Source organism: Paramisgurnus dabryanus, chromosome 2 (genome assembly GCF_030506205.2).
Source record: "Paramisgurnus dabryanus chromosome 2, PD_genome_1.1, whole genome shotgun sequence".
Taxonomy (NCBI): domain Eukaryota; kingdom Metazoa; phylum Chordata; class Actinopteri; order Cypriniformes; family Cobitidae; genus Paramisgurnus; species Paramisgurnus dabryanus.
Genome location: NC_133338.1, coordinates 31,156,518 through 31,179,339, shown reverse-complemented (window position 1 = coordinate 31,179,339; position 22,822 = coordinate 31,156,518). Strand labels below are relative to the sequence as shown.

Here is a 22,822-nt window from a genome sequence, read left to right as displayed (position 1 = left end):
ATCAAAACACAGAAACTTACAATGAACTTTTTGAATGACATGACAAAAAAGATTTTTAAATGGAGATATTTGACCAACTTTAAAAAGTTCCCTGTGTATGATGGCATCTGTTGTGTTTGTACATTTAGATATTGATAATATTCCAGCCAACAATAAAAATAAAACCAATGAATGCTAGGACCATCTGTGAGGAAGAGATGTGATTTTCTATAAATCTGAGAAAATATGTTTCTTGAACGAGTTTAAAATCCTCACAGAGGATAAAGCTAAAGTGTTAAAATTGCTGTGTGTCTGCAAGACCATTAGAGGTGATATTAAGTTGATGTGACTTTGTCCTAAACATTCCACTGAGATGCAGATGAGGTTTGAAATATGACGATAAAGCATATGTGTAAAGATAAAAAGTATAAAAGTGATATTGCTTGGTGGTGATTTTAAAGAGACTGTACATACTCAAAAATTATTTTGCAGTTGTCATGCAGGGTGCAGACTTTGGATGTTGGTATTACAAACAGGGAACATTAGATCAATTACTATCATCATCATCAACTATGCCATTTGGAACTGGGCTGGCACACTCATTATCAAATAATGGGGAACTGGGAAGTTTTGCTGGCTTTTGTTTGGGTGGAGTTTGGTTAGATGTGCACTGGTCAACAACACCCTCATTTTCTTGACTTAGGTGCAGTCCAGAAGAACTGGTCGAAGGATCATCTGCATCTTCCTCGGTAACATTCTGAGAGGATTCTGTGGAATAATACAGCAAAGTATATAAAATTATTTTAGTCAAATGTCCTAACAAAGGTAGGGTTATTACTATAACTCCCATGATTATAATGACTTAAAGCCTTTAGCCTCAGGCTAACGTTATTTCCGTACAATATCAAGAGACCGCATACCTAGCTGCTTTTGCCGTGCAAGTCTTCTCTCCAGAGCAAGCTGTTTGTTGAGCTCTATACGCTTCTGCTGTTCCTCAGTAAGGGAGACTGGAGCAGGAGTTGAATGGACAAACGGATCCTCAGGAAAATCTATGTCTCCACCTAGATCAGGCTCTTCCTGTGCAGGACCCTGTGCCTCTTCTGAGAGAAGAAAGGAGTTGTCAGTGGAACCCCATCAGTTACTTCTTTAAATACTGATTTCATTCTACTGTAATGTAGTTAAATACAATTATTACCGGTAAAGTCCTCATGTGTTAACGGCATGTCCAGTCGAATTCGTTTGAGACATGTCTGATGTAGAAACACATGACATATTGTTAACCCCTATTAGTATTGTTTAAAACTGACACTGCTCTGTACATAAGTTAATATTAAGCTAGACAAAATGCCTCGAAATCTGGCGCTCATGGTGAGCTTGATCTCGGTTCTAGATTAAATTACCTTTATAACATTGAATGCTCAAACATACATTTTAATTTGAGGCTAATCTTAAGCCTTTCCCCGAAATTGCCCCTTTATTAATTAGTCTCACCTGAACTTCTTTTTTGGCCCCCAGACTTTCTACTTTCTCAACGAACTCTTCAAACCGCAGTTTGGGATAAAGCCTATGTGCCCAGTTTTCCATTTTCCGCAGCAGTAGCTTCAGATCGTCTGCCTGAATCAGAAATGAACAGGATGACGGTGAGTACATATGACTCCAGGATTACAGCTGAACCAATACAGCAAGAAATTCAGGAATACAATTTAAAAAACAAAAACACACGTGTAGTGAAAGTTATGTAAAAAGTTAGCCATTACCTCATGTCCTTTGCCATTGAACTTAACATTGTCAAATAATGTGCGTAGAGCAGGAAGACCCTTCTCAGAAATCAACCTGAAGAGAAAGAGGTCATAATGTGTCTACTAAAAACAATCATATAAATGAATAATCATTTGGTTAAATACCTGTTAGCATCCAGTTTAGGCTGAGGTCTCTTCACTGATTTTCTTTTTGCAACCGGCACTTCTGCTAGTTTAGACACTTCTCCTTCACCTAAACACAAAGAAGCAACCAAACGGGGATTATTTAAGGGAAACCGTGAGCTTTCACAAGACAGCTCCTGAGATTAAACTATATAGAAGATTCTGCAGACAGATTATAGAATCATAGCAGAATGAGGAGTTTGTTTAGTAGGCAAGAACTCTTTAGTAAAGGTTTTTAAATAGTCCATTTCAACAATTTATTTAAACTAACTAACATAAGCAACAATTATTCCAACTGAATGCATACAATTCAAATGTTTAAACGGAATAAGCAATGTACCCTCTTCATTGCCAAAAGGATCCTCCTCAAGGTCCCTCTGTCCCGGTGATGATGGACCAGGCAGAGGAGGAAATTTCTCATCCAATGTATGCTCATAATCTGGGATGTCATACTCTGATTGGTCAAGCATGGTGCATGAGATCCTGTGGAAAAAGAGCAACACAAGTTTATTTCTTGATCACAATCAGACTTTTAATTTACTCTTACCCTAAATATTTTGTTTTACCTGTTAGGCTTAAATTGCACTTACATTTCTCTCTTATTTATATGTGCATATTTATTTATGTAAATGAATCATTCCTTAATATTTTATACATATTGATGATCATTATTATTATAAATGTACAATAAATAATGTTATAAATAATACAATCAATAAATGTTAAAAACATGTTAAAAGAGTTAAAGATGAGAACAAGTTTATGTGTAACGTTAGCTGAGAGCAGACCGCGCGGGTGCACAAAATAATATGAACACATTGTTGTTAATATTATTTGTATAGGCTACTATAAAAAACAAACATCGTGGTTATCTTTTGTTACTTTATACTGTCTATGTTGGGGACCAAATTAAGGTTTTCAACAAGTTGTGCCACAACAAGTGTTCAGCAGTGGTTAACGTTAGCACTAGAACTTTACAAAGGGGACAAATCATGCGCGACTAACGTTATTTGTTTGGCGTTTCAAGAGCAGTCTCCACAATTATGAGAGGCGTGAAAAGCTACTCCAACCTCTTTGAATCATTCAATTACTGTATTGGTGTTTAACGTTACATTGTTTATTTTGTGCGCTTTTTTTAAGAGTTAAGGTAAGGATCGGTTTGTTATTATCATACAGCGGTTGGGCATCTAATACACACGGTGACAATAACACGATCGCAAGCCTAAACAATAACAATGACCTTTATGTAAAGATAAAAGTAATGTAAATATGATGTTTCCTACTTACTAAACGGACATTAACAAAAGATGAAACTTCACAGACGATGACAACAGTTCGTGGACAAGACTTTCCAGCCGCGGCTTTTCGGCAGCCAATCAAATCTTCTTTCTTCTTTTACGGCGGTTGGCATCCAGCGTATTGGTACATTACCGCCACCTTCTGCTCCGGCAGTTTCTTGATCTCTCAACAAAATGGGGAAACGGAAAGTGTGCATTGATTGACTTTGATCAAACCTGATCAGTAATGTTTGGTGTTGACCAACGGGCAGAAAGACATTTGTCACTTGACTAACAACACTCTTTAAAGTAGTCTTCATCTTGATCAGAAAAATACAGAGACAAGTTGCAAAACAGCTTTACAGAAGACACAGTAAAATCAGATGTTTTAAACAAAAGGTATTTCAATTCAATTCCAATTTATTCATATAGCACTTTTCACTGTACATGGAATAAAGAAAATAGAAAAAATGAAGACACAGAAACATAAGGTAAAAAAACACACACACCATTTTTTTTCTTAGTTATTCATACTGAAACGTTACAGCTGCAATCCGTAGATTTTTTGGTCAAAGGTAAAGATTATGTAATCATTATGGATGATTTGTAATCATTATTATTTGTTTTGGTTTTAAAACTTTCAAGTCTGAATTTGTGGCAGATGTCAATTGACTGCTGGATTTTTCAAGTGGAGGCCGTAGAAATATAAATAATAATAAAATAATTTATAGTTTAATAATGAGTGTCAAGTCTAGTTTTGTGTCACATAAGCACAGGAGTGTTTAAAACAAGAATGTGGATAGAGAGACAATGTTACTGATTGCAGCTATAACTAATACTAACACGGAATAAATACGGTATTAAAGAATCTAACAGAGCAAGTTTAAATAAGGATATTAAATCAAACTGGACCTGGGTCAGCAGAATTAGCCAGAATTAGTCAGGTGTCACAGGTTGTGATCCATTGGCATCCACACTGGAGCTGGTGTAATCTAGTGACCTCAGGATGACCATCCCAGGGTAGAGGTGGAAAAGCAAATGGACAAAAATTAGCATAGCATACTGTTTAATGATTCATTTCTGTATTTGAAATTTGGACTTTATTCATCAGCGCCTATATCTCCTGCATCATCCACTGTCACTGCCCATCTCGCCTGCAGTCCCCGATGTCAGCTCCCCAAACTCACCTGCAGCGCACCCTGTCAGTGCCCCATCTCGTCTGCAGTGCCCCCTGTCAGCGCCTGTCTCATCTGCAGCGCCCCCTGTCAGCGCCTGTCTCATTTGCAGCGCCCCCTGTCAGCGCCCGTCTCGCCTGCGGTGCCCCCTGTCAGCGCTTCAGTCTCACTGTCAGCTCTGTCTGTCAGCACCCTGTCTTGTCAGTCAGCGCCCCCTGTCAGCGCCTGTCTCGCCTGCAGCGCCCCCTGTCAGCGCTTCAGTCTCACTGTCAGCGATGCCTATCAGCACCCTGTCTTGTCAGTCAGCGCCCCCTGTCAGCGTCTGTCTCGGCTGCAGCGCCCAATTAAAGCGCCCATTTCATCTGCAGCGCCCCCTGTCAGCACCCGTCTCACCTGCAGCACCCCCTTTCAGCGCTTCAGTCTCACTGTCAGCGCTGCCTGTAAGAACCCTGTCTTGCATGTCAGAGCCCCCCGTCAGCGCCTGTCTCGGCTGCAGCACCCCCTGTCAGTGCCCCGCCTCGCCTGTAAGAGCCCCATCTCACCCCATCTCGTCTGCAGTGCCCCCTGTCAGCGCCTGTCTCATCTGCAGCGCCCCCTGTCAGCGCCCGTCTTATCTGCAGTGCACCCTGTCAGAAGCCTGTCTTGCCTGTCGGCGCCCCCTGTCAGCGCCTGTCTCAACTGCAGCGCCCCCTGTCAACGCCCTGCCTCGCCTGTCAGTGCCCCATCTCGTCTGCAGCGCCCCCTGTCAGCGCCCGTCTCGTCTGCAGTGCCCCCTGTCAACGCCCGCCTCGCCTGTCAGCGCCCCTGTCAACGCCTGTCTCAGCTGCAGCGCCCCCTCTCAACATCCAGCATCACCTGTTAGTGCCCCATCTCGTCTGCAGTGCCCCCGTCAGCGCCCGTCTCGCCTGCAGCGCCACCTGTCAGCGCTTCAGTCTCACTGTCTGCGTTGCCTGTCAGCAACCTGTCTTATCAGTCAGCGCCCCCTGTCAGCGCCTGTCTCGGCTGTAGTGCCCCGTGTTAGCGCCCGTTTCATCTGCAGCGCCCCCTGACAACGCCCGTCTTGCCTGCAGCACCCCCTGTCAGCGCTTCAATCTCACTGTCAGCGCTGCCTGTCAGCACCCTGTCTTGTCAGTCAGCACCCCCTGTCAGGGGCCGTCTCATCTGCAGTGCCCCCTGTCAGCAACCTGTCTTGCCTGTCAGCGCTTCAGTCTCACTGTCTGCGCTACCTGTCAGCACCCTGTCTTGTCAGTCAGCGCCCCTGTCAGCGCATGTCTCATCTGCAGCACCCCCTGTCAGAACACTGTCTTGCCTGTCAGCGCCCCCTGTCAGCGCCTGTCTTGGCTGCAGCACCCCCTGTCAACGCCCCGCCTCGCCTGTCAGAGCCCCATCTTGCCACATCTCGTCTGCAGTGCCCCTTGTCAGCGCCTGTCTGATCTGCAGGGCCCCCTGTCAGCGCCTCTCTCGTCTGCAGTGCCCCCTGTCAGCGCTTCAGTCTCACTGTCTGCGCTGCCTGTCAGCAACCTGTCTTGTCAGTCAGCGCCCACTGTCAGCACCTGTCTTGGCTGTAGCGCCCCTGTTAGCGCCCGTTTCATCTGCAGTGCCCCCTGTCAGCGCCTGTCTCGCCTGCAGCGCCCCTGTCAGCGCCCGTCTCGTCTGCAGTGCCCCTTGTCAACGCCCGCCTCGCTTGTCAGCGCCCCTGTCAACGCCAGTCTCAGCTGCAGCGCCCCCTCTCAACACCCAGCATCACCTGTTAGTGCTCCATCTCGTCTGCAGTGCCCCCTGTCAGAGCCTGTCTTGTCTGCAGCGCCCCCTGTCAGCGCTTCTGTCTCATTGTCAGCGTTGCCTGTCAGCACCCTGTCTTGTCAGTCAGCACCCCCTGTCAGCGCCCGTCTCATCTGCAGGGCCCCCTGTCAGCACCCGTCTCGTCTGAAGCGCCCCCTGTCAGCGCTTCAGTCTCACTCTCTGCGCTGCCTGTCAGCACCTGTCTTGGCTGTAGCGCCCCCTGTTAGCACCCGTTTCATCTGCAGCGCCCCCTGTCAGCGCTTCAGTATCACTGTCTGCGCTGCCGGTCAGCTACCAGCTGCGCCTCGCCTGTAAGAGCCCCGTCTCACCCCATCTCGTCTGCAGTGCCCCGTCAGCGCCTGTCTCATCTGCAGCGCCCCCTGTCAGCGCCCATCTCACCTGCAGCGCCCCCTGTCAACGCTTCAGTCTCACTGTCAGCGCTGCCTGTCAGAACCCTGTCTTGCCTGTCAGCGCCCCCTGTCAGCACCTGTCTCGGCTGCAGCACCTGTCAGAGCCCCGTCTCATTTGCAGCGCACCCTGTCACTCCTGTCTCGTCTGCAGTGCCCCCTGTCAGCACCCATTTCATCTGCAGCGCCCCCTGTCAGCACCTGTCTCACCTGCAGCACCCCCTGTCAGCACCGTCTCATCTGTAGTGCACCCTTTCAGAACCCTGTCTTGCCTGTCAGCGCTCCTTGTCAGCGCCTGTCTCGGCTGCAGCGCCCCCTGTCAACGCCCCGCCTCGCCTGTCAGTGCCCCATCTTGTCTGCTGCGCCCCCTGTCAGTGCCCCCTCTCAACACCCAGCATCACCTGTTAGTGCCCCATCTCATCTGCAGTGCCCCCTGTCAGCGCCCGTCTCGCCTGCAGCGCCCCCTGTCAGCGCTTCAGTCTCACTGTCTGCGCTGCCTGTCAGCAACCTATCTTGTCAGTCAGCGCCCCCCGTCAGCTCCTGTCTCACCTGCAGCACCCCCTGTCAGCGCCCGTCTCATTTGCAGTGCACCCTGTCAGAACCCTGTCTTGCCTGTCAGCGCCCCCTGTCAGCGCCTGTCTCGCCTGCTGCCCCCCCTGTCAACGCCCCGCCTTGCCTGTCAGTGCCCCATCTCGTCTGCAGCGCCCCCTGTCAGCCCTGTCTCGCCTGCAGCGCCCCCTTTCAGCGCCCGTCTCGTCTGCAGTGCCCCCTGTCAACGCCCGCCTCGCCGGTCAGCGCCCCTGTCTCAGCTGCAGCGCCCCCTCTCAACACCCAGCATCACCTGTTAGTGCCCCATCACGTCTGCATTGCCTCCTGTCAGCGCCCGTCTCGTCTGCAGTGCCCCCTGTCAGCGCTTCAGTCTCACTGTCTGCGCTGCCTGTCAGCAACCTGTCTTGTCAGTCAGCGCCCACTGTCAGCACCTGTCTTGGCTGTAGCGCCCCCTGTTAGCGCCCGTTTCATCTGCAGCGCCCCCTGTCAGCGCCTGTCTTGTCTGCAGTGCCCCCTGTCAACGCCCGCCTCGCCTGCAGTGCCCCCTGTCAGCGCCCGTCTCGCCTGCAGCGCCCCCGTCAGCGCTTCAGTCTCACTGTCTGCGCTGCCTGTCAGCAACCTGTCTTGTCAGTCAGCGCCCCCTGTCACACCTGCAGCACCCCCTGTCAGCGCCCGTCTCATCTGCAGTGCACCCTGTCAGAACCCTGTCTTGCCTGTCAGCGCCCCCTGTCAGCGCCTGTCTCGCTTGCTCCGCCCCCTGTCAACGCCCCGCCTTGCCTGTCAGTGGCCCATCTCGTCTGCAGCGCCCCCTGTCAGCGCCTGTCTCGCCTGCAGCGCCCCCTGTCAGCGTCCGTCTCGTCTGCAGTGCCCCTGTCAGCGCCAGTCTCACCTGCAGCGCCCCCTGCCAGCGCCTGTCTCCGCTGCAGCGCCCCCTGTCAACGCCCCCTTGCCTGTCAGTACCCCATCTCGTCTGCTGTGCCCCCTGTCAGCGCCTGTCTCATGTGCAGCGCCCCCTGTCAGCGCCCGTCTCGCTTGTCAGTGCCCCATCTCGTCAGCAGTGCCCCCTGTCAGCGCCTGTCTCGCCTGCAGAGCCCCCTGTCAGCGCTTCAGTCTCACTGTCAGCGCTGCCTGTCAGAACCCTGTCTTGCCTGTCAGCGCCCCCTGTCAGGGCCTGTCTCGGCTGCAGCACCTGTCAGAGCCCCGTCTCATCTGCAGCGCACCCTGTCACTCCTGTCTCGTCTGCAGCACCCCCTGTCAGCACCCATTTCATCTGCAGCGCCCCCTGTCAGCACCTGTCTCCCCTGCAGCACCCCCTGTCAGCAACCGTCTCATCTGCAGTGCACCCTGTCAGAACCCTGTCTTGCCTGTCAGCGCTCCTTGTCAGCGCCTGTCTCAGCTGCAGCGCCCCCTGTCAACACCCCGCCTTGCCTGTCAGTGCCCCATCTCGTCTGCAGCGCCCCCTGTCAGCGCCCCCTCTCAACACCCAGCATCACCTGTTAGTGCAACCCATCTCGTCTGCAGTGCCCCCTGTCAGCGCCCGTCTCACCTGCAGCGCCCCCTGTCAGCGCTTCAGTCTCACTGTCTGCGCTGCCTGTCAGCAACCTGTCTTGTCAGTCAGCGCCCCCCGTCAGCGCCTGTCTCAGCTGCAGCACCCCCTGTCAATGCCCTGCCTCGCCTGTAAGAGTCCCGTCTCACCCCATCTCGTCTGCAGTGCCCCCTGTCAGCGCCTGTCTCATCTGCAGCGCCCCCTGTCAGCGCCCATCTCACCTGCAGCGCCCCTGTCAGCGCTTCAGTCTCAATGTCAGCGCTGCCTGTCAGAACCCTGTCTTGCCTGTCAGCGCCCTCTGTTAGCGCCCTCTGTCACTCCTGTCTCCGCTGCAGCGCCCCCTGTCAACACCCTGCCTGTCAGCGCCCCATTTCATCTGCAGCACCACCCTGTCAGCACTCGTCTCATCTGCAGCACCCCCTGTTAGCTCCCGTCTCATCTGCAGCGCCCCCTGTCAGCGCCCCAGTCTCACCTGCATCGCCCCCTGTCAGCGCCCTGTCTAACCTGCAGCGCCCCCTGTCATGTGCCCCTTTAATATTTAATAAATGGTATATAGAATACATGATAGTATTGATTTTGATATATACTTTAGTGATTTATACTGTAAAAATAATTGATTTTCCAGTAATGAACAATACATATATACATTACATACATGCACAGATTTTAGTAGCCAAGCCATTTAAACTTTTAATCTATCTAAAAAAAAAACTAACGTGATGAAAACGCTATAAGAAACATTACACTAAAGGGAAACATATAGTGGGAACACACTTCGACAGAACACCGGAGCACTTTGTGCATTTGTTAGCGTTTTGTTTCCAAAAATATTTGCCATATTCACATCTTCTTTCAAGTCGAAAAAACAATAATAATAAATAATAAAATAATGTCTATATATTTATATAAAATAAATTCAATTCAATGAACTAATTAATATAAATAATATTAGTGACAGTGTGTTATTTTCTAGTAAATCGCGCTATTGTCGTATATTAGTCATATATCTTATATCCTAATATCAGTTTTTACCACTTCATACGCACACAATATAAATAATAGTCTCTAATCGCATAAAAGTCTAACAATCGACATACAAAAACAACCTCATTTAAAGCACAAATATAACCAAGTGGAACACAAGTGTCTATCCTACTGTATGGTTCACCTCACTGTTTCCTTTCCTACCTGTCCTGCAGTGTTTCTCACCAGATTGTTTTTAAACTTTACCTTTCTTACCTTGACCCTAAAGTAACTCAACCCTGCGCAACCTCGGTTTTTATAATCTGAGAGCGGACGTGTTTGATGTCAGAAATTCTAAATTCCATGACGTCATAATAGCTCTACGCATCTGGGTCACGTGGGTGTATTAAGATCGCTGCTCAACGTACCCATGGCAACGAGCGCGCTCACTACGCTAAAACTCTCGCGTGAGTTCAAGATGGCGTCTTTAACTGAAGCCAGTTATGATGAGAGTTCATAACATTTATTTACTTATTAGAGCCGTGTTGATGACATCTGTGAAGGATGAATGCACTTTTTGGGGGGTTTATAATAGTAGAGACCTGTTTTACCATTATACAGCTTGGAAGATCAAAGACAAATGTGCTCGTCTTAAAGATGATGGAGTGGACATATGTAACTCGGATTGCTCGAGAGTGAGTAAATCATGGGGTAATTTTGATATTTGGCTAGAGTAAACCTGTAACGACCATGGTTTATTATCGCCAGCACACGAATTAAACTTCAATAAATAATTAAAACATGTTAATATGATCTGTATCGGTTTGTTAGCTGCATTAAATTAAAAACAGTAATTTGTTGTCTTCAGTTTTATTTTGTCATTTTATTTAGGTTTTAGTAACATTAGTTTAACGGGCATGGTATAGTGGTATATGGTTTAAAAGTTATATATTAACATTAACAGTCAATGGTATTTACTGTTATCTTATTGGCTGGCATCAATGTGAAACCAACTACAGACAACAGGATGAATAAATGGCCTGGAATTTTTTTACGACATATATACTCCCTGAGCTCTCTTTATGTTTATCCAATAGGAACAAGCTTCAGGTATTTTTGGTGTTACTTAAAACACACCAATAATACTCCCACTCATGACTTTTAAAGCTTTTATGTGTCTTATGTCGTAGAATAAAATGTGAAAATATCTTGGGCATGTGTTGACCCCAAGATCTTGTTTAAGGCGTTTTACTGAAACCCCATAAAAAAAACATTGACTTTGGGGTGATGGAACAGGAAGAGCCTTCCCTAAAAGCCACTATGCTTCATATGTTTAGAAACATGGTTAGGTGGTGAAATTAGAAACCACAAACTTTTACAGTTTTAGTCATTTTCAACAAGCTTACCATATCATTGGTTATTAATAATAAAATAATAATAAACCTGCATTGTGATTTGCACATTTACTGTAAATGTCAAAAATAAAAGTCATTATAGTATGTAGCTGTTCTGCCTTTATAAATAAAGACAATTAATGTGTTGTTAAAGTTTTACTCATAAATGTGTATATGTAGGAGACGGGCAAAGTGACTAAGGATTAGTCAGTAGACACTGTGATTATACACTGGCTTCTTTGGTGCTTCTCAATTCTTATATGTGCATACTCATTTCCTTTTCTTGCGTCTTAGCTCCATCCTTCTAGAGGAAAAACGTGAGAACGGATTTGTCAAAGCATTTAAAATGAAAATTCTGTCATCATTTAATCACTCATATTGTAACAAACCTGTACAAACATCTTTGTTGTGATGAACAGAAAGGAAGATATTTTGAGGAATGTTTGTAACCAAACCAATCAGAGGCCCCATTGACTTTCATGGTATTCTCTTTTCCTATAACTTTGGAAGTCAGTGGGTCCTCTGATCGGTTTGGATACAAACATTCCTAAAAATATTTTTTCAGTTTTTCAGAACAAAGACATTTATACAGGTTTGTGACAACATGAGAGTGAGTAAATAGTGACAGAATTTTCATGTGAATTTTCAAGTGCCCACCATGCTGCCATAGTGCTCAAGCTTTGCTTGCAGCTATCGTTTTGTTCTTGTATCTTCTGTTTACAACCACCCTTGCTGATAAGCTAGTAAGTTGCCTATTGCTTTCAAAGTTACATAATCATTTGTCACCTCAAAGTGAGAAATTGGCATTAAGAGATGTTTAGATGGTAAGCAAATAATAAAGACAGATGCACAATTATGGACCATTTTATTTGAAATGTCGTAGAAACAAGTCTCTGCATATCAAATGTAATAATAGTAAATGCAATGTGAAAATATAATATAGTTGTGTAAATGTAAAGAAGTCTGCTTTATATTCTTCTTCTCAGCAGAAACATGAGAAAAACAGCACTGATCAGAATGCAGACAGTGCACACGGTGGGGACAACAATCTCTGTGACCATCTCCATGTGGCTGATTAATGGATCTGAAACAAACACGTAAGTATATAAGTAAAACAAAAAATTAATATAGGATACATTCAGTCAAGATATCACACTAGTACACTAGACCCGCACAGAGCGCTTTTGAATATGTAAAACATGCCAGTCCTCAAAATATCTGCCTGTACCTAAACTTCATCATGCACTGGCCAAACCTTTGGCATATCTGCATGTTCTTTATTTTCCTTTGATTTTCTTCTAGCTGGAAGGGCAAACAAAAGAAAATTCCCATTAGAAATGTACGTTATAATTTGCTTCCTCTGTATGTTGCACTTGATTATTAATAGACAGTGTCGTATGAGACCATGTTTTCTTTTATTTGCCCCAGCTAGAGCACTGCTGTTTGTGCTGCCTAGTGTAAAGAGTGAAGTCAGCAGCCGTTTACTAACCTGCAGCAAGGAGCTGGTTACTCGAGGTGCATGTTTCCAGCGCTTTTCTTTTCCAGCCTTCAATCTGTAATAAACATTATTCAGCATTAAAATGTGAAAAGTTTGCATTTCTTTAAGATGGATTGGTTTGAATATTTGCATTGATTGCATCACTTTCTGCTCACTGCTTTGTTGGTGTTTTTTAAAGCTGTACCTCTCTTTGGTTGGGGAAACCATTGGAGCTAATGATGCGCTTGTAGTACTGAACTGATGCTTTAGGATAGCGTTGTTTATTCTTGCTCCCAAAGTCCACATAATACAGACCAAATCTTTCAGAGTAGCCCTCATCCCATTCAAACTTGTCAAGCAGTGACCAAGCTGTGTATCCCTTTATATTCACACCATCTTTAACCGCTAAATAAAAAAGAAATAAAACAATGGGTGGTTACGCTTATAGTTTTTATGAAGAGCATTTCTCAGTGATTTCTGTTTCTGTTTATTTCTGACCCTTGAGCATTTCATTGATGTAATCCCTGTAGTACTGCATTCTCCAGTCATCACAGAGATCTGTGCACACCATCTTCTCTGATACGCCATTTCCTGTTACGTATATCATTGGATTTCCATACTGGGTCTAATAACAAAAATGATTTGAGCAACAAAATTCCAGGTTGCTGGAATTCACAGGTGTTTTGTTATTATTGGTCAGCCTACTGGCCTCGTCTGGAATAAGTTATACGAAACTTACTCAACAAAATGATTTTCTATTACAGACACAGAGATGAATTCCCTTTAGTACCTTCACAAAGTGGAGCAGGCGGCGAAATCCCCATGGCACAGAGTAAAGCCACTCTGATCCAGGGTCAGGCCAGCGTGGATCCACCAGCTCAGCAAGGTCGCGGTCGGTAAAGTAGCTGTTTCCACGGTTGGAGGGAAAATTCTTTTGCGTGATGTATCGAGTAGTGAAATGGGAGATACCCAGAAAGTCACAGGTACCTTTTATATAACTTTTCTCTTGAGGGCTGAAAGTAGGCAAGCGAGAGCTACTCAGGCCCTGATGGGCACTCTTCCTACCTGCCGAAATAAGACAGAGAAATGCTTATTAGCCAATGTAAACCGCATCAGATTCATTAAATAAATCAAGTGTAATTTTCATTTGCATGTTTGTTTTTGTAGTCATTTGACGTTTGCTACTTGCCTACGTAATCTTTCATTATTTGAGGATAGTCTCCAAAAAAGAGTGGTGTGGCAAACCAGCCCAGGTAAAACTGAACGTATCTTTCAGCAGCTTCTATATCACGTTGATTGGTAACATCTACTGGTTCTCCCCAGTCAGTGGACAGGGAGATGCCAATCATTCCTGAAATTGAAGAAACACCAGTTTGGACCTTATGCCTATTCGAGACAACAGCTTATAGGATCTAAAGGTTGTCTACCTTTCTGCTTGTTTCGCCACTGAGCGTCATACGTGTGCCAGACTTTAGCATGAGCCTTTTAGAAGGACAGAGAAATCATTAATTTATATAATATTTGTTCAATGATTCTCAGCAGATTTACACTACACATCCAGTGGTGATCAAACCAAGTTTTTTATATGGTTAGTTGCAACCCCATCAAAAAAAAAAATTTGGTTGTTGAGAAACAATTAGCATATGAATAATTTAGTAACACTTTACAATAAGGATGTATTAGTAAACGTTATTAAATGCATTTACTAACATTCAGATGCACTTTATTAGCCATTTGCAGTGTAACCCACATTGGAAAAAATGTGCAAGGAGCTCAAAGTGCAATGTCAACACATAAGAAAAACACAACATAAAACAAACAAGCAAATGCCACATAAATACTCAATAATAAAATGCTATACCATAAACATGAACAAACAATGAACAATATAGTTTTTCAACATGTATTATTTCTTGTTAATGTTAGCTAATGACAACACAGTTATTCATGTTAGTTTCATGGTGCATTAATTAATGTTAACAATCGTGTTACAATGCTTGATTTTATAAATGTATTAGTAAATGCCGAAATTAACATAAACTAAAATTAATAAATGTTGTAGAAGTTTATGTTAGCCAATGCATTAACAAATTGTTAACAAATACAACCTTACTGTAAAGCATCGCCAATAATAATTCTTGTGGATTGTTTTGCAATCCACCTATCATGTTTATCATGCTGATTTTTTTTATATGATCACCTTAATGATGTTGTGGGCAGCATTATAGACACCAGTACCCTTCAGCTTCAGACCAGGAGCATGTTCTCCAGTCTCATAACCCTCCACAGCAACAGACTAGAAACATAAAGTTGATCTTTTACTTCTACTGCACTCATTATAGACCCTTTTACTGTTTGTACACAATGATGACGTGGCAAAGTATGCTCGCGCATATTGGCAACGGAAGTACAGAAAGAAACGACTGTGAAGCAACACAGACAGAGAAAGTTATTTTAAAAAGTTTACTTTATCAATTTTTTCAACACAGTTACCACATCCGTGTACTATAGTGAAGTGGATAGAAGACGTTAGCAAATGGCCAAATATAAAGTGGCCAGATAAATATATACGTATATTAGTATATTATATTGCAACCAAACGCAGCAACATTTTGATGCATTTTGATGCTGGAAAACCGTTTTAATAAACTTTCTGCGTTGCTTACACGTTAGACCCAATGGGAAATAACACCACTTCTGTTGCCAAAATGCGCAAGCGGGCTATTTCATCACATGGGCTGTAAAAGGGTCTATAGTTAACCAAATGTAATTTTTTTTGCCTTTCCACTTCAAAAACTCAAAAGGAACTTTACTTAATTTTACCTTCTCACTAATATTGTAGAGAAAGCAAAACTTTAGCACTTTGTTAACAATTATGTCTATATGTTACCATGTTAGAATTGTAATAGATATTTATCAACTCTTACCCAAGGATTGTTGAAGGTTATCCAGTATTTGACTCGGTTGCCAAATCTCTCAAAGCACAAGTTGGCAAAATCATTGAAGTAGTTGACCATACTTGTGTTTTGCCAACCTCCATATTTCTCCTCCAGAACCTGCATTTTAAAGGTTTAATGAGGTATGGTAAATACATGATTATTTTATAGAGTCATGGTTTGTGAGAGCTTTATTTTACCTGAGGTAAGTCCCAGTGATAAAGTGTCACAATGGGTGTGATCTTGTTCTCAATTAGCATATTAATCAGGTTGTTGTAATGCTCTATCCCTTTCTCGTTGATGTATTCAGCTAAAAAATAATCACAAAATCTTTTAGATTATAACTAATTCTGCAATGTTTTTACATTTTGGCATTATTATTTTAATTACTCTTAATCCCAGTGGGCAGAATCCTTGGCCAGGAGATGGAGAAAAGATAGTGGTTCAGCTTCATGTCTTTCATCAAGGAGATATCATCCTAAAACATGGATAAAAACATGGAAAAATATTTATAGAACCAAAGTGTTTACTGTGTATTTCTGGGTGTCATCACTAAATCGTTGCACCTTGACTTTGTAGTAGCCTTCACAGGAAGAGTCACCAGTATCATTTAGGTGAATTCTTCCTTTTTTATGCGAGAACACATCCCAGATACTTTTTCCTTTTCCATCTTTATCCCATGCTCCTTCTGTTTGATATGCTGAACTGCCAACACCCCAAGAGAATCCTGAAAATTCATGCATACTACATTTTTTTAATCAATTAAGATTTGTTTTCAATAACTACATTTCTGAAATGTACCTGAAGGAAATATGCCATAGTGAAACGATTCTTTTTCGTTTCTGGTCCAGTCAAAGTCGTCACTAGCAAATATGCACAGTGCCAACAGCAGCAAGTGGCAAACCCTCAACACAATGAGTGAAGGCATCTTACAGAGGTTCATATTCAACAGTAACACCTGCAAAGATGAAACAAACTTATTTTACATGCATTGAACAAGACAAAACAAACTTTGATAAAAAAATGTAAAGACCGAAACATCATCTATATTAAAATTAAAAACATTAGATTAAAAATATTCAGACCTGAGGCAAATCAATGATGTGTCCAAACTGAAAAGCTCTAGCAATCCATGTGCAATCAGCAAAAATGCAAAAATCTATATATTTTTCGAAGCCAGATCAGAAGTGGCAGCTTTCATTTCACCCAGCTGTAAGACACGCTGACACAAAAGGCTATCAGAGAAAAAAAATAAGCCAGTTTGTCAAGAGCTCCCAATATGAAAGACATCTTATCCTGAAGAGAGAGTTTCTATGTGAAAGGGAGAGGATGGAGTCACTTGCTTCTATTTGCAGGAACCAGTGGTTTCTATCTGACGTCTCTCTCACCCTTTTCACACACCCTCTCTCTCCCAGTCTAAAGTCAAATTCATACACATTTACATGTATACCTGCTCACCATTTGTCTTGACTGGAATCCACTCCAAAGTGCCAGAATGTCACCAAAGCTTCTGAACTTCATTCACTCACAAAACGCTGCCTGGTGCTGTTGTGCCATAGGCGCAAAACATTAGCGAAGCATCCAGTAGATCCAAGCTCCATTCAGAAGCGCTGTGAGCCACACACAGGCCCAAATACCCATTATTCAAATTCAATGGACCGAGAGAGGAAAGTGCTGTTTCTAACATGTTTTATAGAAATAGAGATTTGACTTTGTAAGCAAAGTTGATTTTGCTGTTGGTCCATTTGCATTTTGGGCTTTGTTCGTAGGGGCAATAGATGTTTTATTACAGTTACCTACATTCTATTATGTATATATACTATGTATATATGTGTATGTACATTAATGCTTGAAGTTTATCACCTGTGGTGTGTGTGTATATATATATATATATGTATATGTATGTATATGTATATGTATATGTATATGTATGTATATGTATATGTATATGTATATATATGTATGTATATGTGTATATATATATATATATATATATATATATATATATATATATATATATATATATATATATATATATATATATCACCACAGGTGATAAACTTTAAGCATTAATGCATGTACAAAATGCATTGAAATTGAATGCAAGAAATGCTGAATTGTGTTAGGATATATGGGAAAGTGCGAACCTGTCTGTGAAGTCTCCTAATCTAATTCTGATATTAGGAGCATCATTGAATTCAATCTTTGAAGTGGCCTTACTCAGTCAATATTAAAGATATCAAGGTTATATTTTACAGAATGTTCTTTACAATGTGTAGGATGATTAGTTTTCAGTAAATCACACAAAATTACTTTAGCTGGGTTTTCAGGGTCACAAATGTGTTCAATGTATGTGTTTTTGTGTACACGTGTTCTAATATGTTCCTGTGCTAATAATGTGTGTATGAGCTTTTGTTGGTGTAGAGTAATGCATTTGTGTTTTTGTACACACATAAAGCTAGGGCTTTGACAAAAACATAGCATACTATATGTGTTTAGCATATCAATACAGAGACAGACTACAGAGAGAGTGCAGCAGAAACAGTATGAGCATTCTAGCAAACCCTGTTTCTATGTACCCGCTGTATTTAAGGACCATCTTAGTGGGCAACACGAGCTGACATGAACATATTTACTAAAGTCCCAGGACTAGCCCAACAAACCAGGTATGTAGTGCATTTGGAAGCAAGAGCAAAGACAAAATTACTGTAATTTATTTGAGTTTCAGCCAAATCTACACCTCTCAATACAGAATAAGCATAGTTTGAAAATTTGATGACTTTAAATTTCTAGATTAGAATTGTAATTGTGGATGTTTACATCTTAACATCAGAGATTTGTGGAAAGGATTAAACATTTCCACAATCTGAAAACTAGCATACTTGATCTGTGTGATCAAATTGATTTGATCACACAAAATTACCTTGCAGCTGAAATAAAGTTCAACTTTAATTTAAACGTTATATGTCCTATAGGAAGAAAAGACTTTATGGTTTATGGCAATTGTCACATATTTTTGTGCCATAAGGCATTGTTTGATTGTTGTTTATAGCAATGCTAAAGTGTTCTCTTTGTGAAAATAAATACACTAAGACTATTTATTGTTTTTAGCAAGCTGGGGTCTGTGGTCCAACGCGCCTTTTACGGGTCCAGTGGGAAGGTAAGAGATTTTTTTTCTTGACACTTGTGTAACAGACAGATTAATATCAGTAAGCATAATTTTTTGCTGTGAAAACTTATTTGGAAAAGTCCATGACAAAGAGTGACCTTGAGCTATACAGTGCAGAGTATTGTATGCTCAGAATATTTTTATACCACACTCTTCATGTATAAAGACATGATGTAAGGATAAAAGATTATGTAAGTGTACATTTTATAGCGTTAGTTTGTGTGTTTCGTCAGGTGACCCTTTTCGAGCAGAGGAACTTTGCGGGTCGGCGACTGGACCTGACCTCTGACTGTCAGAAGCTCAGTGACAAGAACTTTCCTGACAGATGCAACTCTGTCCAGGTGGAGAGTGGAGCGTGAGTACACAAGACAGAATACATGAACGTTAATGATTATACCACATAATTGGATTTTAAGCATGTAATGGATTATGTAATCATGTGCAGATGGGTGGGTTATGAACATGAGAACTTCAGGGGTCGTCAGTACCTGTGGGACATGTCTGACAGAGGAGAGTACAACTGCTCTGAAAAGTGGTGTGGACAGGGTGACCAAATTTCCTCTGTCCATGCCATCAAACAGGTAAGGAGCTATTACAAAAAAAACCTGAAAGCATTATTCTTACAATAAAATCAATCTATTTTTATTATCAATTAACAATTATTCAGACTATTATTCTTACAGTTAGCATTGCTAATATAGGGGAGAACCGGGGCAAAGGTAAAGCGTGACGAAAGTAACAAAGCGATTTTCCGCCGAGCCCTGATCTACAATCTACATGTTATTTAGTGCTCTAACACATCCTGAAGTTTGACTTCTCTGAGTTTTTCAAAATAAAAGTAAATCGTGTTTAAATGTGAGGAGATCCTGTCGGGTCGAAAGTAACACTTGTTACTTTTGTCCCGCTGCTAATACTGTTGTTTATGTTGAAAATTTATATTATTGTAATTTGATTTAATTTCATTTTCATAGTGTTCAAACTGTTGAAAAATGTTTTCAACATATTCTCAACAATTTAAGTTTGTACTGTTGGTTGCTTCTGAAACTTTTGATAAAAATTAAAATGAAAATGTAATTTAATGATTTTTTACAAAGATATATTACAAAATATGTTTGCAGTTTCATATTAACAAGGTCATAGTCATGTATATTTAATAAACACACAAAAAATCTATTTTGTTTGGTTGTGTTACTTTCGTCCTTGCTGGTGGGGTCAAAAGTCGTTTTACATTTTTACACAATTTCACCTGGTAATGATAGACCACACTTGTAAGTTATCGACCACAGCAAAAAGATATCTCTGTCTATAAAATTATCTTTTAAATTATGTTTTTCTGAAAAATGGTACTTTCGCCCCCGCTCTCCCCTACATCTTATGAAAATTTTTAAACACACAGTATACTTATAATACCACTATGAATATAATTGTCCAATTACAAATATACTGACAAATAGTATCTCAGTTAGTATCACTAATCTTAATGTGTAATTTTTTCTATATATTTCATAGCTTCTGTTTTTCTATATATCTGCTGCTTGTGTTCATGATATTTGCTGTAAAGCTGCTTTGCAACAATGCAAAATTGTGCTATTGTAATAACATGTGACAGCATGACTCTGCAAACCATCCCAACTACATGAACCTGAGATCTGAATGTCTTTGCTTGTGTTGCTGTATGTACTGTATGGTGTATAAGGACAACAACCCTCCACGTGTACAGCTGTTTGAGAGGGCCGGTTTCTCTGGCAAAAAGACAGAGTTTTATGATGATATTCCCAACTTGATGAGTCGCTACAGTCTAAACAGAGTCTCATCCATCAGAATAATGGGCGGAAGGTGAGTACATGCCTACTTAGGTTAAAGTACTTGGATATTTAATCTGTTCTGTATTCATTTTATGCCCTTAAGTCTCAAGCTGTATCCGAAACCGCTTCTTATCTCCTATATAGCGCACTATATTTGACATCCGCCATTTTGTAGTGGTGTCCGAAATAGGGATGCATAACCATTAATCGCGATTAATCTATAGCAGAATAAAAGTTTTTGTTTACATTGTTTACATGTTTTTGTGTGAACTGTGTATAATAATTATGTATATATAAATATGCACACATGCATGAATAATTTTAAGAAAAAAAAGTATTTATTTAAGTATTATTTAAGTATTTATATTTATATATAATATAAATTATAAAAAATATACAAATGCATATACACATGTAAGCATTTCTTAAATATATGTGCATTTATCTATACAAAGTTATTATACACAGTTCACACACATATATGATGTAAACCAAAACTTTTATTCTGCTATAGTTTATTTGTGATTTATCGTTGTGCATCCCAGTTTACTACTTTTTTCCCACAATGCACTCTGACTTTGAGGGTACATTCGATGTGCACTCCCTCACGCACTATTTCCCATGATACAATTGGAGACTGGATTCAGCTAAAGGATTCTGACAGTAAACACCACAAATTTACGTTTATACACTTTTGTTAGTTCTTGTGGTCAGTTATTTTTAAAAACAAACAAATAAAAATTAAATGCGATACCTTTTATTTAAAATATAATACATGTTTTTATTAATGAGTGAACCGTTTCAGACACACTATCAGTCATTTAATGTTGATTGCTCTTCTCTTGTCTCTCTCTGTGACCACAGCTGGGTGGTGTACCAGGAGCCAAACTACAGAGGAGCACACTATGTGTTGGAGAAGAAGGACTACAACAGCTTCTCTGACTGGGGTGCCCAAAACAGCACAATCGCCTCTATCCGCAGAGTCCGCTTCAACTAAATGAAAAAAATATATTTCTTAAAAAAATACACATATCTGTCAGCTCTTTTTACAAACAATATGCCAGCAAAATGTAAAACAAACCCTACAGAAGAACTATTTTAATAATAAACTGGTCAAAAAGACAAATATATTTGTTTGTGCTTAAATTGTCTAACAGAAAATCACACGGTTCACTAGAAGTGACAAAAATAAAAGGTTTGTGTTAGAGGTTTAGGGGCATTTCATGTGACGAAATGAGTGTTATGTTGTCCTCTTGTGGTTGTGAATGTAACTGCATGCACATTTACATTAGTGTGCTGTACTGTTACCTTCAAATCATAACCATCAGTATCGTCAGATAAACACTTACCACTGTTCCAGGACCAGGTCGATACCATAACAATAGCTGTAGTCATTCTGGGAAAACACAGGATCAAAATAAATGATTGTTTCCAGGGTACTGGTATCATCTTAATCTTGTGCGACAGTCATTTTTAAAGGGGGATTTTCCATACGGCCCCATAACATCCAGTAACAAATTTTCTCCCACTGCCCTGATGGGATGCATCCGTTAACATGGGATGCTAATAGGAACTGTGAGCTCACTACTTTGCACTCTCTTCTATGATGTAAATCCTTTAAAGAGCAGCTGTGGAGCTCATCTGTGTATATCTGAGCATACGTTAAGGAATTCACACAGGCTTTAGCTCAGTGTTGGACTCGTAGACAAATGCGACCGTGCTCTCGAAAGGCCATTGAGGTATTTCTGTGAGCCGTGGGAGCGGCAGTTGCTGTGTCCCTGTCGGGATGATGACATTGTGCAACATCTCTCTCACGGTCAACACGGCGGTCTGGAGGTGCAGGCCAGAATCCACTGATGCCCACCGATTATTTGTAGTAGAGGTGGAGGGGTGGAAAGAATGCAACTCGTTTAAGGATTATCCCTTACAGAGAAGGAAGTAGGATTATGGGAATTATAAACAAATGTTTCAAGTAATCGTTGCAATACGTACTGGCAGTTTATGTGCAAAATGAGTCTCCATTATCGTTCCCATTAGTGCAGATACTGCTACTGTTATTTTTAATATATAATATAGTTTATTACTCTATCAATGTTTTTCCATACATTTTTTGTATGGTATTTTTGCTCTCTTATAAGTTCTCTGCTTTCCAAAAAAAAGAATATACATCAAAACAAAGTGGCTGATAAAGGCTTACAGATCCTAAAACAGGGCATAATAAGCAAATCAAAACTATATGCTCCTAACCACCACAGATAGGGTCACAAATAGGTTTAATGTTAACAATAAGAGTTATATATAGAATTTAAAGCAACACTATGTAGTTTTTTTACCTTTAAATAATGTCTCTAAAATTATTTCAGTGATAGAACAACTTTTAACTGGACAAATTGTACTGTTGCTGCAACCTGAGCAGCCTCCTAGCTGCTACAAGCACACTC

General features: G+C 41.7%; 3 protein-coding genes and 1 long non-coding RNA gene across 4 annotated transcripts; 2 read left to right on the top strand and 2 right to left on the bottom strand.

The window, feature by feature from the left end:
• Positions 1–18: 18 nt before the first annotated feature.
• On the bottom strand, positions 19–3,376 carry tipin (timeless interacting protein). Its single transcript, XM_065267593.2, has 8 exons — positions 3,189–3,376; positions 2,242–2,384; positions 1,884–1,971; positions 1,737–1,812; positions 1,471–1,593; positions 1,175–1,229; positions 900–1,079; positions 19–747 (listed from the first exon to the last, which is right to left on the bottom strand). The coding sequence occupies exons 2-8, from the start codon at positions 2,369–2,371 to the stop codon at positions 527–529; spliced, it is 873 nt and encodes a 290-aa protein (XP_065123665.1). The 5' UTR covers positions 2,372–2,384; positions 3,189–3,376; the 3' UTR covers positions 19–526.
• A 6,709-nt stretch (positions 3,377–10,085) lies between these two features.
• Positions 10,086–13,372, top strand: LOC135749182 (uncharacterized). Its single transcript, XR_010532310.1, has 3 exons — positions 10,086–10,295; positions 11,981–12,091; positions 13,236–13,372. It is a non-coding gene; the product is annotated as an uncharacterized lncRNA (long non-coding RNA).
• On the bottom strand, positions 11,880–16,398 carry lctla (lactase-like a). Its single transcript, XM_065267663.2, has 13 exons — positions 16,209–16,398; positions 15,974–16,134; positions 15,798–15,885; positions 15,608–15,717; positions 15,399–15,527; positions 14,672–14,767; positions 13,899–13,953; positions 13,657–13,822; positions 13,262–13,532; positions 12,970–13,096; positions 12,677–12,876; positions 12,484–12,547; positions 11,880–12,078 (listed from the first exon to the last, which is right to left on the bottom strand). The coding sequence occupies exons 1-13, from the start codon at positions 16,348–16,350 to the stop codon at positions 11,963–11,965; spliced, it is 1,725 nt and encodes a 574-aa protein (XP_065123735.1). The 5' UTR covers positions 16,351–16,398; the 3' UTR covers positions 11,880–11,962.
• A 1,310-nt stretch (positions 16,399–17,708) lies between these two features.
• crybgx (crystallin beta gamma X) lies at positions 17,709–21,479 on the top strand. The gene is made up of 5 exons (XM_065267662.2): positions 17,709–18,567; positions 18,810–18,931; positions 19,022–19,157; positions 20,273–20,412; positions 21,246–21,479. Exons 3-5 carry the CDS (start codon positions 19,074–19,076, stop codon positions 21,376–21,378), a joined length of 357 nt encoding a protein of 118 aa, XP_065123734.1. The 5' UTR covers positions 17,709–18,567; positions 18,810–18,931; positions 19,022–19,073; the 3' UTR covers positions 21,379–21,479.
• The last annotated feature ends 1,343 nt before the right edge of the window (positions 21,480–22,822 follow it).

What these genes read in the sequence shown, in the direction of transcription:
- crybgx (XM_065267662.2), top strand. Translation starts at nt 19,074, where the DNA reads ATGTCTGACAGAGGAGAGTACAACTGCTCTGAAAAGTGGTGTGGACAG. An exon ending in CTGTCCATGCCATCAAACAG is followed by an intron (nt 19,158 to 20,272) that starts GTAAGGAGCTAT and finishes ATGGTGTATAAG; the next exon opens with GACAACAACCCTCCACGTGT. An exon ending in ATCAGAATAATGGGCGGAAG is followed by an intron (nt 20,413 to 21,245) that starts GTGAGTACATGC and finishes CTGTGACCACAG; the next exon opens with CTGGGTGGTGTACCAGGAGC.
- lctla (XM_065267663.2), bottom strand. Translation starts at nt 16,350, where the DNA reads ATGAACCTCTGTAAGATGCCTTCACTCATTGTGTTGAGGGTTTGCCAC. An exon ending in GCCTGCTCCACTTTGTGAAG is followed by an intron (nt 13,097 to 13,261) that starts GTACTAAAGGGA and finishes TTTTGTTATTAG; the next exon opens with ACCCAGTATGGAAATCCAAT. An exon ending in GTTTCCCCAACCAAAGAGAG is followed by an intron (nt 12,548 to 12,676) that starts GTACAGCTTTAA and finishes TGTTTATTACAG; the next exon opens with ATTGAAGGCTGGAAAAGAAA.
- tipin (XM_065267593.2), bottom strand. Translation starts at nt 2,371, where the DNA reads ATGCTTGACCAATCAGAGTATGACATCCCAGATTATGAGCATACATTG. An exon ending in CCTAAACTGGATGCTAACAG is followed by an intron (nt 1,813 to 1,883) that starts GTATTTAACCAA and finishes CTTTCTCTTCAG; the next exon opens with GTTGATTTCTGAGAAGGGTC. An exon ending in TGCACGGCAAAAGCAGCTAG is followed by an intron (nt 748 to 899) that starts GTATGCGGTCTC and finishes ATTATTCCACAG; the next exon opens with AATCCTCTCAGAATGTTACC.